The 18,000-nt window shown below is 44.9% G+C and overlaps 2 protein-coding genes across 4 annotated transcripts in view; both read left to right on the forward strand.

Moving 5' to 3' along the window:
• The first annotated feature begins 451 nt into the window (after nucleotides 1-451).
• LOC122619534 (serine-rich adhesin for platelets) lies at nucleotides 452-4,338 on the forward strand. The gene is made up of 8 exons (XM_043796520.1): nucleotides 452-862; nucleotides 937-1,031; nucleotides 1,096-1,278; nucleotides 1,344-1,532; nucleotides 1,586-3,006; nucleotides 3,068-3,394; nucleotides 3,457-3,561; nucleotides 3,625-4,338. The coding sequence occupies exons 1-8, from the start codon at nucleotides 823-825 to the stop codon at nucleotides 3,683-3,685; spliced, it is 2,421 nt and encodes an 806-aa protein (XP_043652455.1). The 5' UTR covers nucleotides 452-822; the 3' UTR covers nucleotides 3,686-4,338.
• Nucleotides 4,339-5,711: 1,373 nt separating this feature from the next.
• LOC122622185 (proteoglycan Cow) overlaps nucleotides 5,712-18,000 on the forward strand; it is a 45,576-nt gene continuing 33,287 nt past the window's right edge. For all 3 annotated transcript variants that reach the window (XR_006326272.1, XM_043800434.1, XM_043800435.1), the window contains exon 1: nucleotides 5,712-6,226. Coding sequence is in view for 2 of the 3 variants with exons in the window: in XM_043800434.1 (XP_043656369.1) it covers nucleotides 6,089-6,226 (138 nt within the window). In the remaining variant the exon portion in view is untranslated. The remainder of the gene's footprint in view (nucleotides 6,227-18,000) is intronic.

Raw genomic sequence — 18,000 nt, forward strand, 5'->3', positions numbered from 1 at the left:
GCTTTCGCTGATTTTTTTATTTAAATTGTTAAGTTTAAGCGCATGATATAAGACTTGATACTAAGGACTTATTCTTTGCTGTTTTTCATTTAAAAAACCTGTAATCAGAAAGATTTTGATGTAAAACCATATAACTCTCTCAGTTCTTATTGTTAGTGTTGCGAACTTTCGTAGCTAAGAAGTAGCCCAATAGCAACTTCAAATTGCTAACAGAACAGAAAGTACAACAAATGTGTTTTCTAACTTCAATAAATGTAGTTGGGCCAAAAACTGCTTAAAATATAAATTGGTACATTTTAAGAAAACCAAATTAACCAAATCTGATTGAAGCTGCCGCTAGCCAGGCCAAATCTAGCTACAAAACAGATCATCTGACAGCACCGCTGGATTTCGGGGTGGCCGCCTTTTGCGATAAGAATGCGAAGCCAGTGCTGCACAAGGCCATTTTTCATTTCATTGTTCTGTTCTCTTTCTGCTGGTGCTGTTTTGGTTTAAGTGCAATTATCCACACAAGAACGCACCGAAACCCGATGCACCTGCCCCGTGCGCCAAGTGTGGGAGTGCCCAGTGCCAGTTTCATTTATAAAACTATGAGTTTCGCACGGCTACCAGCGCCGCTGTCCGACTGACCGATCAGAGTCTCACGCCCCCTCATGTGTTTACCCCTTGCCCAGCGTTCTATTTGCGTTTCGTGTCCGCTTTAAATCGCCTCATTTGCATACAACTCGACGACTTTACGTCACAACTCTCTAAAATCGGAGGAGGAGTGAAACACGCCCATTCCCGGAGGAAGCATTAGCCCGGACCTGTTTGGAATCCAGAATGTGGAAGTGCCACAAGTGCGGCAAACCCGTTTACTTTGGTAATGCACCCACACTCATACGCACAGCGATCCGTAAATAACTTGTAAATTATATTTATTTATGCCCCGCACAGCGGAACGTAAACAATCGATCGGCTACGATTGGCATCCGGAATGTTTGCGCTGCGAGGAATGCGGCAAACGCTTAAATCCCGGCCAGCATGCTGAGGTAGGAGCATCACCTGTTAGTCAGCCGATCATGTGATCTTGATACATCTTTGTTTCCCTTTCAGCACAAAAGTGTGCCCTACTGCCATGTGCCCTGTTATGGCGCCCTTTTTGGACCGCAGCTGTTTGGCCACGGCACCCGGGTGGAATCCCACAAAAGCTACGGGGTGAAGGGAGCCCAGAAAGCAACCGGAGCTCAGGCCAATGGCCCGCCACTCCCGCGTGATCACCTGGAGTCCAAGCTTAAGGTGCAACACACCATACGCAGGCAACCCATATCGCATGACTCACTAAATTCCCTTTTAATGGGCAGGTCTACAACCAATTCTACGACAACAAAAGCCTGGAGATACGCAGCCGCGAGGTCAACAACCGGTTGGTGCTGGAAGGTGCGCTTCGAGTTTACTGGGGCGTGCAGGGAGTGATTCACCTCAAGGAGGACGATGATCAGCGCATCTTAGTGCGCAAGAGGAACTCTTGCCGTGTATCCAAAGCTGCCAATGTAAGTTGAATTTATAAAATAACAAAACGCAAATAATGCAATTCTACCCACAGGAAAGCAGTTCGGATAAGGAAAACGAAGCTAGCGAGTCGCTGGCTCCGCCCACCACCACCACAGCCGAGGTCGATCAACTATCCACGGATGTTTCCCTTTCCGAGAGCATGACGTTCGACTCCTGCAGCCTGAACGAGATCTCCGAGCTGCCCACTACCCCAGAAGATGCCTCGGCCAACACCACAGCCAACAGCAAAGAGCAGACCAATGGTAAGGTGTGCAATGACGACGAGGATACGACGACGACGGACTCATCTGGTACCCTGGTGGAGGCTCCTACGGCCAGCACAAGTTGTGTGTCAAACACACTGCCTTCCAAATTGGACCATCTGGAGAAACTGGATTGGGACGACATAGACGATCTGCTGCAGGTCGAGAGACGTCACAACGACAAGGATCGTATTTACGAAACCATGCCGGTCAAACTGCCATCGTCGCAATCCTCCAGCGACAGTTCGCCTAGTAAAACATCCACGGAGACCACTACGACCACTGAATCAAGCTCGACCCAATCGGCATCAACAAACACCACCAGCACGGATGATTTTATGACCGCCACGGGATCGTTGACCGCCAATACCAATACGCAGAACACCACAACGGTGTCTACTACTGAGACCTCCCTGGATAACTACGAGACTTGCGATGACGCTACCCTGAAGCCCATTGATTTCGAGGACTTTAAACGAAGTGTCCACCAGGACTATGTGAATGGGGCCAACTCGTTTACAGAGCCCAATGAGGGCACCCTTAAGCGTAATCAACCAATTGATCCCTCTCGCATTCATGACTCCCTTAAGCTCTACGGCGAGAATTCAGTGATGAGCAAAAGCTTTAATTGTGAGCATGCGTTGCGCTCAATAGATCCCACTTTAATTAACGACACCATGAATCTGCGCAGCAGTGTGGGCTCTCCTCACTCCGCACAACGTCAGTACGCCTTACAGAAGAGTGGATCGGCCACAGTAACCAGCAGGGATCAAAAGAAGCCATATCAGCAGGGGCGGCAGTTGTTCGAAAAGGGCATCAACCGCTCCAAATCGGGACCCAGCTGTTTTGTGTACTCCGACAGCGATGACGACGACGAGGCCACGCTGCGTCCCCAACGTTTGGCCACCATTAGACGCAGCGACATACCACCCCGGTACATTCAAATCCAGATGGACTGTTATCCCAAAGAGAATGTGGCAGCTGCCAGCGAAGGTGAGTCCAGTCGGACAGATGGTCCTTCCATAACCAGTGGAGCAGCTGCCGGTGATGAGCTTACGCAAACCGAGGATTTGTTTACTGCGAGCGAGGGCGTTGATGCTCCAGACGGAGAGGGATCGGCTGGGCTGCATGTGACGGAAGATGGAGTCGTGCTGAGAAGACCCCCGCGCACTGGAGCTTCTGCCATTAAGCGACGCAGTGGCAATCGTCGGTGAGTTACTCAAATTTTTAATGAAGAAATTGAGTTGTAACTCCAAGTTGTTTATCAATAGTTCTCGTACCAAGCTGAAACGTCGGTGCTCTATCAATGGCCACTACTACAATCGGGAGACGTCGTTTTTCACGCCGCCCTACGGTTCTCAAATGTCAGTGTGGGTCTCCTCGATGGTGACCACCACAGAGGTTATCAACTTGGTGCTGGAGAAATACAAGGTGGACAGTTCGCCGGGCAACTTTTCCCTCTTCATTGTTCGCGACAATGGTGAACAGAAGCGTCTCAAGGACGACGAGTATCCCTTGATAACGCGCGTCACTTTGGGACCTCATGAGGATGTGGCCCGCATATTTTTAGTGGACTCTCGGAAAACTGATGAAATCAGGCAAGTTAATACAAAACTTCTCAACTGAAGTTCGCTCACTTTATTGTTGGTTTTCATTTCAGTAATGAAGTTGCTCAATTTTTGAATTTATCTTTGCCCGAGTGCCGTGCTATTCTGGAGCGCTACGAACAAGAAGTTGACCGGGAAGTGGCCAAAATAAAGGAAAGGTGGGTTCTTTAAAATAATGAAACAATCGAAAACTTTGCATTGAATGAATTACTTTTCTGCAGATACGCCGAACTGCGTCGTCGTATTGTGAGCCGCATGGAATCTCTTAAAGTGCATTTGTAAAACGTAAACGGAATCTCTGGCATAAGATCAATTTTTTATTAGCCATAACTTGAATGCGGCCAAAAAGAAGTGTCGGCAGCAGCGCAGCTAATAGTATTCACGTTTTTATACAAGATATATATATTTTTATGTAGGATCTAGAGAAAATTACGAACTAGCAACATTAGGCGCCCAGTGAACAAAAAGCAGCTGCTGCACGTCGCAAATACATATATACATTACGTTTAGGGTTCGATTCTTCCCAGCCGAAACTAACAATCAATTCCAGGCATTTCCATTCGTTTAGAAAGCGTTTAAGACTTGTAACTAACCAAAAAATAATTATTAATCCACCACATTACCATACAGTTTTTGTTTTATGTTAATAATCAAAGCATGTGCTTTATGCAGTCACGTTAAAAGCGGTGTCATGTATCTATTGTACAATGTTTAGCTTTTAAGCCGTAACATGAAGCACAGGTCCTGCTAGTAGCGTGTAGTCGAAAGCCATTTTATCGAGTCATTGAACAAATGTGTGAAAATCAATTTGATTAGCAATTGCAATGCCTGCGAAACAATAACAATAACTGTGCACATACTACATATTGCATAACATGGACTTGTTGATTGAAAATCATTTGGAAATCCAATAAAATGAACATTTTACAACAGAATCGCCGCCTCTTTCTGTGACCAGCCAAGCGGAGTTTAAGGCCCCATGGTCGCCAACAAATTTCGGCAACTAACGCGCCCCTAGTGCAAAAGGGCGGACCTGAAGGCGGCAGCAGCAGCAGCAGTAGCAGCAGCAGTAGCTGTAGCAGTAGCAGCAGCAAGTGTGAGCCGAATATTCAAAAAAAGGCCGCAACCGGCGCCAGCCGTCCGTGCCCAAATGGGGATCAAGTGGAGGTGGACGCCAGTCCCCCACACACACACACACACTCACACACACCCACACCCACAAGAGAGGAGGCCAACCGATGCCCTGTCCTGGCCAAAGCAGCCATCAAAGCACAAGTCAATGATGCCATTATAATAGAGAAACGACGGAGGAGCAGCGCGGAAACGGCGACGAGGACGAGGACGAGCACGAGAACTAGGACGAAAGTAGGCAAGCATAGGCTCACTCACATAATAAATGCACACCCCACAGCGGCACAGAGTGAGTGTGTGCGTGGCTATTAATTTGAAACTGACAGAGCCTACGGGCCCCCATTCCGGCTACAACGTGGCTGGGACTCCGCAACTAGAGGGCCTCGCTCGCCAGCTTTGGCCAGCGTTGGCCAGCCTTTGAGACGCTCTGATGCTGACGCGTTAAATGGTTTTGGGGTTTCCCGGCCAACAGCAGCCGCGCTGGCCCGGTCCAAGTGTGCCAAGCGCCAATACATAAAAATCAACAGCCAGCGACACTCGAAAAAAAGGAGAACTCAAGTCCATTTGGGATGCGAAGTCGCATTGGGCGCCAGTGGCAGGTTCACGACCCGCTGCCTTGGCTCCAGCAATTATCGCGTAAGAGCATTTCGAGTCCGCATTCCAGAGCTCTGGCAATGCTGGTGGCCCTAAGAGAGTCCAGAAAATCGATTTTAAGCCATTTCTAGTCGCTGTCTGCCTTGTTGGTGGTGGCATTCTGGAAGGGACTGGCAGTTGTTGCGCCAACGGCACGGGGATGGTGGTGATGCCAGAGCAAGAGAGAGCCAGGACACATTGCGCATACGCAGTGGGGTACACTGGAAAAACGGCTGGAGAAGTGTTTGTATGGGATATACTTCCAGATGCTATCGCTTAAAGCTTTTAAGTGTTTAAAAATATGAAAACTTACTACTTCCATATACGTAATTATTTGGAATTTAAGTTATTTTAAAACCTAATTCAAATGATTCATTGAAACTTAATTCAAATGATTCACTTTCGTCAACTGCGCTGTGACAACCCTGCTGCTGTCCAGGCATTCCAGCGACTCTCTTAGCGCATCCTTCTGCGCTCTTAGCCCTCGGAGCTGGTGTCGCAAAATTCCAATGGTGGCTGTCACTTGGCAGCTCGTCTCGAAGGCGCTCAGTTTACGTTTCGGCCGCGTCGCCTTCAGTTCCCCAGTGTTTCGTGACCAGGCTGCACTTCATCCGCGGAGGCGCCTGCGATTGCAAGAGCAAACACAGAAGCAGATTCACAAAACAGAAACTGGAGAAACAGAGCCAACTCATTGTCATTCATAGCCTAGCATAGTTGCTGCGTGATTGTGTGTGCGTGGTTAGCGGCAGTGCGTGTGCGTGAGTGTGCGTAAAACCGGAGGCGTCTGTAGTTTTCCACAGGACATCGCACCAGCGATTTGGACTAGCGAGTGCGCTTGAAGCACTTCCTCCATAGCCACCGCTGACATCTCCTGTTCCTGTTCCTGTTTCGGTTCCTGTCCCCCGTTCCCGGACGTCGACCATGAAGCACTCGCCGCTGATTGCCAGCGCTTGTCTGGCGCTGGTGTTGATGTCATCCAGCCTGATTGGCAGCACCGAGGCCAGAAACAAGAAGAAGTACGTCGGCGAGACGGGCGGCGATTTCGAGTTCATCGATGAGGTAAGTCCCAAATGGCTTTACGGCTATCCAAGCTATCCAAGCTATCCAGCCCCCCATTCATTCACTGTCTCCGCTTTTCAAAGACTCGGGTTCCCCGTCTGAGTCTCGGACTCGTCTCCGCCTCCCAGTTTGCCACTCTTCCTGTCTGTCTCCTACTTAATACGCCTTAAGCTGACTGCTGACATTTGCCAACGCTTCGAGGCGCAAGTGTGCGGAATGCACCGAGAAAAACTCATCCATTCCATCTTGATGTCAACTGCTAAAAGGCGCTTTTAAAAGATTATGATCTACCTATGTATATCCCCTGTACTTCAAAATCTTTTAAGAAAAGCTAAATAATCTTAGCACTCCAGTAAATCCATGTGAGCGTTCACCATTTACCAGCAAGCTTAAAAACAAATTGCTTAATTGTTTACAATTAAATCTGATCGCCATAATTGGATTAAATCATAGATATTATGTGGCGAAAAAAAGGCAGTTTTTTCGATGCGTTCGAGGACATATATAACGCAATTGCGCTTTTATTTGCCCAACTTTTTGTCGCAGGCCGTCGTTGCTGAGGTTTCACACCAACAACTTCCGGTCGTGTTGTTTGTTTTTTACGGCTCTACGTTTGCTGGCCCCAAAAAGCGAATGCGACGTGCCAATTACTCACGCAAATCCGATTTGCAGTAGCCATAGAGTTCCCTGAGCTCCCGTCTCCGAGGAGCTGACCCGGCTCAGCCGGGCTATCGTTGACTCCCCTTCTTGTTCAGGTCTTTAGCACGCACCTGTCCCGGATATCGGAGCCGATCCAAAAGCAGGCCCAATGCAAGATACCATGTACGAGTGCCGGGCAAAATGTGGGGGAAAATCAATAGCATTTGGCATTTCTGTTGTCGTTTGGCTGCGCGTAAACTATGAAGTAAGCGCTAAGCTGCTTTCAGTCGCTCTGCCCACACGCACCACCCCCCGCCCATCCGAAAGCCACCCAAATACCACCCAAAAGCCACCCAATAACCACCCAGAAACCACCCCATCCGCCGCCCCATCGATGACTGTTAGTCACAGACGCAACGTCGTCGCTTTGTTTTCTCGCCCATTTGCCTGTGTTGTTTGCCAGGCGCTTTGCTTTCGCTCCAGCTTTTCTTCGCTTTGGACTAGTTTCCTTCGTTTTTCACCCATACACTTGAAGGGGGTATTTGAATATTAGCACTAAGTTTGCAACTTTCTTCATGACCTGAGTAAATTCGTTTGTAATTGGACTCTTTATGCGTTCTACTGAAATCACTGAAGTTGAAATTTCTCCTCAAGGTGTCTTAAAGTATGCAATATGATTTTTCACACTAAATATGATCTCCACTTTGCTGCATACTTTTAGGCATCTTAACAAGAGTATTCTTCTTCAGAAGGAAATTGAATATGTTCACTTTTCTTGGAACAAATTTGAGCCAGCACGACTAGGGTGTCTATTTTTCGGTGCCCAGAATCTGGCTTCCTTCTTTTTCTTTCTTTCTTTTTCCTTTTTTTATTTTCTTTATTATTGCTTCTTCTATTTCGTTTTGTGTGTTGTGCTGTGTTTGTTTTGTTTGCCATTTTGCTTTTATTTTCCTGCGTTTCCGTCCCCTACCCCCCTTCCCATGACCCACCGAAAGCATTTGTGTGTGTGTGCTAATAGTCTGCTGAGCAAGTGTGTGTTTCTCGACACATACACACACACAAACACATATACGAACACTCAGTTTAGCGGCCTTCAAGCAAAATTATTGCGAATCGCAAAAGTTTCCATAGCAAAAGAGGAAAAAATTCACGAAACAAGGCATTCGAAATTTTTGGCAGGCACCACATACGCAGAATTTTAAACAGTCTCCAAAACGAGTCCACATGTGTCCTTGTATTTGTGTTTTTCGTGCGTGTCACCCATACAAAGAGCCAAATAATTTACAGCCTCAGCTTTTGTTTCTGCATAAATTTCACTTTGATGTCCTCAAAATCTCTTTTCGCAGCCATTTTTTTACTCCTTGCGCTTACTTTTTATAAGGTCTAATCGCACATTTTTATTTTCTCGCAATAAATTTGACATTATATTTCACCAACTTTTGGCTTTTCAAGTATTTGCAAAACGGAATAAATGATTTGAAAAGTTTATATAACCGAATTGTCTGCAGTTTACGGGGAATGCAGAATTTCACAGATTTCTGTGACACTGCATTTTCGACACACGCGACCGGAACTTTGTTAGCCCCCCTCGATTGGCTTTTTAATTGAAAAGTTTGCGGCAAAAGTCAGAGTTTACTTGCCACCGAGTTCAAGACAAATTGTGGGGCAGAATCGCTTTCGGCTTAAGATTTGGGCAAACATCTCGGGGAAGCCTGGCCGAAAACAGGCGTATAAATAAATGAAATCATATTTTGTGTATCCCAGGGTAATTTGCTCGGTTATCTGGCAGAAAGGCGGAAGTAATTCCCGCCAGTAGGAAATGGCCTGAAACCTGAAAGTATAAAAGTATGAAAGTATGCCGCACAAAATAAATAACCATAAACAGTTGACGTTAATCAAGCACAAAGGGCGATGGCTCACAGATATGTACACACGCCAAGCTGGGAGATTGGGCGTAGGATGCCATAGAATTTCGTTATGATTTATGCATGGTATACATTTCCATTTCCATTACCATTTCCCGGTCCAATTTGGATTCGTTTTGTAAGTCTTGCATTAGTCGTAAAAATGATAATAAATTAGCTTAGCAGCCTTGGAATTCGCTTGATGTGCAGACATTTCCCTCTGCCTGTCAGCTAAGCAATAATCCCCACTCATTCATAGTTTTCCACTCCCCCCCATCCATATGGATAATCAGCCAGACAAACTGGCACTCAGAGCAACTGGCTCTGAAGTCTGCAAGTCAGATGCTCTTATCCATCGATTACGAACAAATGATGCTGTGTGTTTGTCAGCACAAAATAAATCTTTGCATTGTGCATTTTGCGATTTGAGCGCTGGGAAATTGTGAAGTTGTCTGCAGCATAAAATAAAATGGGGAATAAACTAGAAATAAGCTGAGGCCCGGGGCCCAGACTTTGGCTCCGTATCTCGCACAATGGCCGTACGTTCACACTGCGTATGCGTAATGTATGCAAAACACAGCTCCCTTTGCAGTGCTGTGTGCAAACATCTCAGCTGTTGGCTTCTTGTGTGTGAGTAGGTGTGTGTGTGTGTGAAATAGCTGCCAGGCGCATAAAGTTGATATGCATAATTTTGTATAAGCGCCACTTAGTGCTGCACACACTGTACTACATATAATCCGCAGACACACCTCTATACTTTACCCAGCAGGGCAACTGGAAGTAAAAGAACTAAATCAGAATGTGGCAAAATTACAGCTTTACTTGTAGATCTAACACCTCCCCTTTTGGCCAGTGGCTTAGAGTCCATTTTTATGGGCACTAGATGGATAATGTCTGGTCTCAGCATCCGTTTGACCTCCGTGTGTAGTGCAAGTTATGCAATAAACTTTTATGTTGTCAAACTGTTGCATAAATTGCCAGCACGCAGGCGAAACTTTGCATCATGCTAAATAGGATCTCTGTTTGTCTGTTTGTGTGCAGGGATGTTGTGCTGTGTGTGTGTGTGGGTGTGCACCAGCAGGGACATCATGGCCCGAGAAGTTATAAAAACGGCTGTAAAAGTTAACGACATAAGTATTCGGCTGTCTGGCTATTTGGGCCCGGCATTAGCACCTATTTAGGGTGCCCGGAATCGCTCCAAATGCTGCAGCACTCAGCCGGAGCTTAGCGGAGTTCAGTGGTACAGTTCAGTTCAGTGTTCAGGTGCGGACAACAAGTTCTCATTCGGTGGGCACTTCGTTGCGTTGGGCTTTCATTAGCATTGCAATTGCTATAGCTACCATAGGACCATTCCCACGGTTGCCCGGCTAAAGAGATTTGCATATTGCATGCCAGCAAACCGAAAAAGCAAAAAAAGCAGCTGAAATGTCTGCAACCAGCAATTTTCTTGCCTTTTGTGCGATGCAAAATTTCCCAGGAGTGACACAGCTCCTGCTCTGAAGAAAATATGACTCGAACTAGACATACCAATTTCTCTGTTCTTCCTCGCCAAAAAAAAAACCAAAAAAAAAAAATCAAAAAAATAAGAAACCGAAACGAGCAGGAAAACTTATGAATCCGCTGCAAACTTTACTCACTTTACTCGTTTATTCACCGGCCCACGCCCACACCCACATACACGCCCACACCCACATCTACGCCCACATCCACGCCCACTTATCAGGCTTGTTGTGCATTCCGCTTTCGTCTGCTTTATGGTCTCCCCTATCGCACTGTGGCCTGCGTCCTTGCCAATCGCAACCCCATCCTTAATTTCTTTGTGGCAGGAGTCGAGTCCTGCACGTACACATTAGCAAATTGCCTGCATGTGCGTGTGTGTGTGCGTGAGAGCGTTGAGCAATGTCTACACGGATACAGCGACTGCCTGCGAATGGCAAATGGCTGGCAGCTAAGGTTAAAAACCACTGCAATCGCTTGCACGCAGAAAAAAAGTAAATATCAAATGTATGTGCACCGAAGGAATTAGCATAAAATTACTGTCCTGCAATTAAAAATTGTGATTTAAAATCCATGGAGAATTATAGATGATTAATACCCATTTTTATCTTGCCATTTTTAATGGCCCATAATTGGGAACTTCAATAATAGATTTCGGAGCCAACCATTAAATGAAAAGCTCCCCTCTTTTTTCTGCGCCTGTAATGAGCAATCATGAACACGTAATGCGATAGAACAGCCGCAGGATGCGAGTGTGGTTTTTTCCTTTGATCATCAGCGCTAATTAACCGCTTAACTCGAATTCGGGGCAAACGTATTTGTTCCGCCTAAGAGCCACTTTACATGGTTTCTTCCTGCAGCGGACCCCCATGTTTCATAAATCTTGCACTGCGACCCACCCACCAATAAGACAAATTGGTTTTGAAGCAACAAAACTTCGATGTCAGCTAAGGCGAAACTAAAATATTTTTACCCCGAAGGGCGAGCAAAAGTTGAGCAAACTCATTTTTCACTTTCATATTGTTGTGTGGCAGGCTCCAAACAGCTGGAGGATTTGAAGCAGGATACTCCTGCAAGCGGCCATTGAGATCCTCGTACATATGTGTGTGCCACTTAACTGATTATGTAAGACGAGCTTTCTGCTCATGTGTGTGGTTGTCAGTTCTTGTTTGCTCCAGCAACATCTGTATTTACTGCCGGGCAAATATTAAATTTTCATAGCCATGGAACGCAGGAGCCATAGAGCCATAGAGCCATAGAGCAGCCAAGGATGCCTGAGACAGAATTGTGCAATTTTAATTAATAGCTGCAGGATGATGGCCGAACGGGTTGGTTGGTTGGTCCAGTTACGATATCTGGCCACATATTGCAACTAATGAGTTTTCGAGAGGTGATCCCCCATACCAATACCACGTTGAAGATGCGAGCCGGTCGCCTGTCGCCTGGCCTATCAATTACAAGTCGACACAATGGCCAGATATTCGGCAGCATTTCGATCGGGGAGTTGGGGCATGGGGGCTTTATGGCAGCTAAGCACATGTCAAATGGTATGTCGCATGGTCTGGCGGTTGAGTGCCAGCCTGTTAAGCTGTCATTATTTATGGCCCCAGGACTCAAGGATTCAAGGACTCGTGGAGCGTTTGCTGACAGCCGTCTCACTGAGATTTCGGGCACGAAGAAAACCGTAACAAATTATGCATATTAATTGGTTGTCTGCGGTTGACACAAAAGCCTAGCAAAAAATGCCCTGAATGCGTAATGGTATAATGAAGTTGTACGTCAGTAAAAAGAATTGCATGTCATTTTAGTGTCTGCTTTTTTAGTTAAAAAATATATACATATATATACAGAAACAGCATGGTCTTTATGTACTTTGTCCTTTGTCGTTGATTTAAAAAGCCCTTGCATGGAAAAAAGAAGCGAAAAGTATTATAATGAAAACGCTTTCCACTCGAAAACGAAGTCAAAAGATATCCTGCGGGCCCACACAGCGTATACGTAATGCGTGATGCTGGCGACCTTGTTTCTCCACTCATTTCTCGCAGACTTTCTGCCGTCGCGACGGCCATTGGCTTCGGTTTGCCCTTGCCCTTACACAAATTTGCCCAAAAGAACTCATCTTGATATTGACTTTGTTGACGAACATTCCTGACATTACAATTTGCTATATTAAATTTCTCTTCATGTTGTGATTGGCATTTGACATGGCCAAAATGAAGCTCATGTCGCTTCGCGCAGCCGGATTTTTCCGGTGCCAAAACGCCGAGGAAGAAAGGTTGATTTAATATTTCAGCTGCAAGGTGCCATGGAAAAATTAAAAGCAAGATAAAGGGATTCGGCATGGACGTTAAACGGAACGACTTTTTGGGTGTGGTGCGAGGTCCTGAGGTATGGCGCACATAAAACTTTCTGCCAGAGACATTTTCGGCGTGTGTGTGTGTGTGAGTCTGTGTGTGTGTGCACGCATTACCATAAATAAATTATAACGTTCGCTACTTCGACTGTGAGTTTATAGCTTGTATGCGATAACTCTCACACACACACAAGCACACGCGCACACACAGAGACACAGAGAATTTAGGATCCTGGCGAGAGAGCAAGACACAGCGAACGAGAGAGAGAGAGAGAGAGAGGGAGAGGGAGAGGAAGAGCGAGTAAGGAGCCGTGAATGTACGAACGAGCAGGGAGACAGATAATAACAGTTGGCAAGTTGGTAACGAAGAGCCGGGCAGGATGTTACATCCTTTGGATCCCAGCCGAAGGGATGCGGAAAGGGGGAGGGGGGGAGCGTCCCACATGCAGGCGATAATAATTTACGGCACAAAAGCAAAACACAATGCCAAATACGAAACGTTGACTAAGGACATGGAGGAGTACAAAACTTTTTATTCCTACGAAATTGCAGTCGGCCGCAAAATGCCGCATACAAATTATGCAATTAGGCGGGGTACGTGAACGGCCAAAAATTGGGGCCAAGACGGATATTATGTTCTTAAAATACTTAAAAACTAAAAGCTCAGCCCCGAAGTTTTTCCGCCAGTTATCAAATTCAGAAAATTGTCTCTGCCGCCGCCAACTCAGCATTGAGTTTCCCCAGCACTGAAGTCTCTGCGAAATAGTCAAAAATCCCTGACAAATTGTCAACGAAAGTTTGTACTCGCTCTAAAAAGTTGGCTCCAGGCAAAGTTTTTGCAGGCTAACTGCTGACAGTTGTAAAAATAATATTGCGTATACGCAGCGCTTGCCAATGACGAACTGCTGCCTGTGGGGTAAAAAAGCAAACACTGTAAGTGAAACGGGTATGAAAGTAAAGCCCATTCTGGATGGCACACAGGCGGGCCAAAAGTTTTCCATTCAAGTTGCAATTAGCTGGGCCGAGGAGTCTTAGAAAACCGGAAACAGACAATGACAAGTGGAAAAACAAGGTCTAAAAACTTTGACAGCCTGAACAGAATCCTGGCTGATTGACTTTCTGTTGGCAGAAAGCCCAGCCAAAGGCACTTATTTTTTTGTTTTTCTATTTTATTAGTTTTGTTATCGTTTTGTTTTGGGAAAACATTGGCATACACTGCTTCAGTCCAATCACGCAGGAAGGGAAAATTACATTTTTATTCCAGCTTCATTTTGCATATTCGTGGCAAATTCAATTGCAGCTGCCGCCGCTCCCACTTCCTGTTGCACTTTGTTACTCCGCGGCAACTGCAACTCCGCCCCAGCCACTGGGAATGCATTCCTTTGCTCCGTTTCAATTAGATAGCGACTCGGCACAAAGTTTATGCAAGAATTTCACCGTATCTGCACGAAAGTCTGTGCAGCAGCCAAGTATACAAAGAAGGAAAAACAAGACCAAACAAAAACAGACACTGAAGCTGAGACTGAGACTGAGGCTGGAACAGCAGTCGAATATACATACTTATTTCTCGAAAATAACGAAAATAAACGGAACGGCGACTGCAAACACAGCGAGCAGGCCAAAAAGGGAATAAAATGCCAGGGAACGGAAATGAAATTGCAATTGCTGGCCCGCACAGACGACGATGACGACGACGCACTATGGGGCGAACGACCACTTTTGGTGGAATAAACCCATTTTTTAAAAGTCGTTAAAAAAATTTGTTGTAAATTGAAATGTATTCAAAAAACATCAATCTATCATGTTGCGTACTTGAAATTTTAAAAGAGGGCGCCACTGTTCAGTGAACAGCTGTTTAGTCAGCTGTTTCGTTTGCGCTGCCACACCGATAAACGAATTTTTGTTAATCGCTGAAAAATCTTTCAACTTTGAAGTGACAAAAAGTGCATAAACAATTATCAAAATTGTTACTTATAACATGAAATCCAATCCTTGTGGTTTGTAATATGTGTTTGTGATCGTCAAATGTTGAAATTAATTGTGGTGTCCCAATAATCTTCTGTAAGTTCTAACCCTAATAAAACACAACTTTTGTAGTGTATTCTAATTTTTAAATAGAGCTACAAAGTGAGTCCGGCTCTCTCCGGCTCTAAAACCTGTTATATGTTGTAGAGTTATCAATTCTTAGTATATGCTATAAGTATAAATGCACACTTTTGCACACTTTCTCCAAAATTTAACTTTTAAGGGACTAACCTCAAAGTGAAAAACAGCAAATTGTTCGAGAAATAGAAAGAAAAGACGACGAGTAATGCAAAAAATAACGCCCTTTTTAGTTGTTTTAAAGCTTTAATTCGTGGATGGCGATGAACGATAGGTGTGAAACATAAATATAGTTATTACAATAAAATTCTAGTTCCGTAAATTTTAGGTTTTTTGGGAAACATTAGTTTTACAAACATATTTATGCTATTTTAAAGAAAAAAACTGTGAAGCAAGAAGAAAAACTTCAATATTTTTTAAAAACAAGATAAGCAACCCCCAATTGTTACTTTATTGGTTTATTTAAAGATTATATTTTAAATTTTTTAGATCAAAAAATTTTTTTCTGTACACTGAAAAAAAAGTTGTGTTGTTTTTTTTTGGTTGAAAGCAAAACCACGCCCATTTTTTCTCAATTATATTACTATTTTTATCATGAACATAAATAAAAAAACAGAACTTAAATATGTTGCTTCGTTCTCGAGTTATTAATTAATTCCTCAAAAAGTGGTCGTTCGCCCCATAGTGCGACGCCGAGTCGCGAAGCGTTGAAGCGCAGCCGAGGGACGCAGAAAGCCAAGTTTGCACTGCTTTTGCATGCTCTGAGCTGTTTCTGTTTCTGTTTCTGTTTCAGTTCAGTTCAGTTTCAGTTGCGGGTTCTGTTTCTCTTGCCTCGTTTGCCTTGACTTGCCCCGCTTGCCCCGTTTGCCCCGTTTGCCTTGACATGCCTTGGCTTGACTTGCAACGCCATTTCCGCCACGGGCTCATATTGCGCCCTGGCGTATGCAATAAAGTTTGCTCTGCCACAGCGAATGCAGCAGCAACAGCAGCAGCAGCGAAAGAAAAGATGCTGTTGTCGAAATTCCAGCTTTGACAAGGAACAAATACAAATACTTACCACATTGCTCGTCTCCAGCGATTGTTACTACTTTGCATTACCTTTCTGAGCACCAGCATACCTTACTCAGTGCTAAAATATACTAGTTTTTAATAATTTATGTACTACTTAGTAGTTTCCTCAGTTGGAATAAAAGTTTATCAATTTGTTCCAATTTTAGCTTAAAAATACATATTATTTTACTTAGAAAGTCCATATTTTGTGAGTTACGGCTCTTGAAAGTCGGAAACTTTACGCTGTGAAGACAAATTATAAACAATTAGTCGCCGAACTGCAGTTCCTGCAACTACTAGTAGTTAAATAAATTTCCACAAGTGCAAGTGGAAATTTTGCCGAAGAGACTTTGTGGCAGAAGTAGACGCTTGACTCCCAAGAGCCATTTGCACAGCCAAAACCCACTTTCACCCCTGAAGCCTGAAGCCGCAAGGGCTTAATCAGGCGCAACTTTTTAGAAGAATTTCGCCGGCAGTCCCGCTCTCCTAATGTCGCACCCGCACAACCGAGTACTATACATTTTAGTATATATAGTAGAGTGGGGTATAGTATAGTATGGTATAGTATAGTATAGTATATATAGGAGATGGCTGTGTGGCGCACAGGAGCTCATTAGTTGGGCGGCAGTGGCGCTTAAGCTTAAGCTGCGAGCGTAGAAATGGCGCAGCTTTGGCGCTAAACAAGTTAATTAGTTTGCCTCTCTTTTTTCCGCAATGGCTGGAGTTAAGCTTAACGACAAAATAAATTATTTGCCTCACACACAAACACACACACACACACACACACATAGATGCCTTGGAGACTTCAATTGACTTTATTAAGCGTGTGAGTGCGTGTGGGCGTGCCTGCGCCTTAATGACACTTTTCAGTCAGCTGCCGCCGCTACAGGACGTGGTCCTCCTACTAACTCCTAACCCACGTTTATTATCCCAGCCACAGGATGCGGATGCTCACTCTCTTCTGGCGCGACACAATGGCAGGATGTGTGTGTGTGCGTGGTAAATGGGATCTCGTTTACGGCCTGACTTTGATCTACGGCATATTAAACTCCACTTGGAGCGCTTTATATGCTCCACTCTTTTTTTCTTCACTTAAAAATTAATTTTCATGTGGCAACGGATGAACCTGCCGCCTGGTCACCTGCGTGGCCCACTGTGCAGCTGTGGCAACATTAGAAAACAAGGCGGCGGCAATTGCCTTTGTGTCGCATTAGAACACTTTGCTGTCCCCAGCTAAATATATGTTGTACATATAATACTTGCGCTGAGAATATGGCCACACAGCTGAGGTCGAAGAAATAGGCACACGAATTTCTTTAAACCGGAATCCCTTTAAGGCAAACATAAACATGTTGGAGATGAGATATATTATATATATATGAGATATATAATATAGCATATTAGATGATTAGAATTTTGAAACATTATTATTATTGTAGCCTTTGCTGTGCTACAGATAGCAGCCCTAGCTCGTTTAGTCTGGGATTTTAATTGCATGGCCATAATGTTGAGATCCTGCCATTTCGGGACATCGAGCCGCAGCAGTCACAAGTAAATTGAATTTAATTAGGAACGAGTTTTTCATTGTGATTGTTGGGTTTTATTCGTCATAAACTTCGGATGGCAATAAAAAATCGAGGCTGCTGTCGAAATAAATGCAAATGTGAAAAAGGAATAGGGACCAAGAAATCTTTAAAGGCTCTGAAACTTCTGCGTTCCCCTAATTAGTGTGAGTGGGCCATTAAGAATTTCGCTCAGGTTCGGCTTAAGGTTTGGCATCGAGTGTGGGCCAAAGAAATTAAAATTGAAATGTAAAAGTTGCCAAACTTTCCGCTTCCCTCCCCCCGCCGCACAAACATCATGGAAGTTGGCGGAAATTTAAAATGCAAAGTAGAACGCGGCGAAAAAGAGAGTAAGCCCAGAGCCCAGAGCTCCAAGCCCAGGACCCAGGACCCAGAACCCAAAAACCAGAACCAGGAACCCAGAACTTGCTTTCAAGTGGGTCCGTGGCAGGTGGGCTGCGAAAACTTGCTGCATTAAGTGCACTCTGCAAGGACCAGACAGCAGGCGATGGAGGACGAAAATAGAAAGCACAAAAGTGGAAAGGACGAAGAGCGATGAACGAAGGTTGCAGGTTGGAGGACGAAGGTGAGGTGGACTGTGCTGTGCTGCCAACTGCCACCGGCTCATTAAAAGTAAAAATGATATGCATTAAGTTGCCAGCGGTA

The sequence above is a fragment of the Drosophila teissieri genome, chromosome 3R (genome assembly GCF_016746235.2).
Source record: "Drosophila teissieri strain GT53w chromosome 3R, Prin_Dtei_1.1, whole genome shotgun sequence".
Classification (NCBI taxonomy): Eukaryota; Metazoa; Arthropoda; class Insecta; order Diptera; family Drosophilidae; genus Drosophila; species Drosophila teissieri.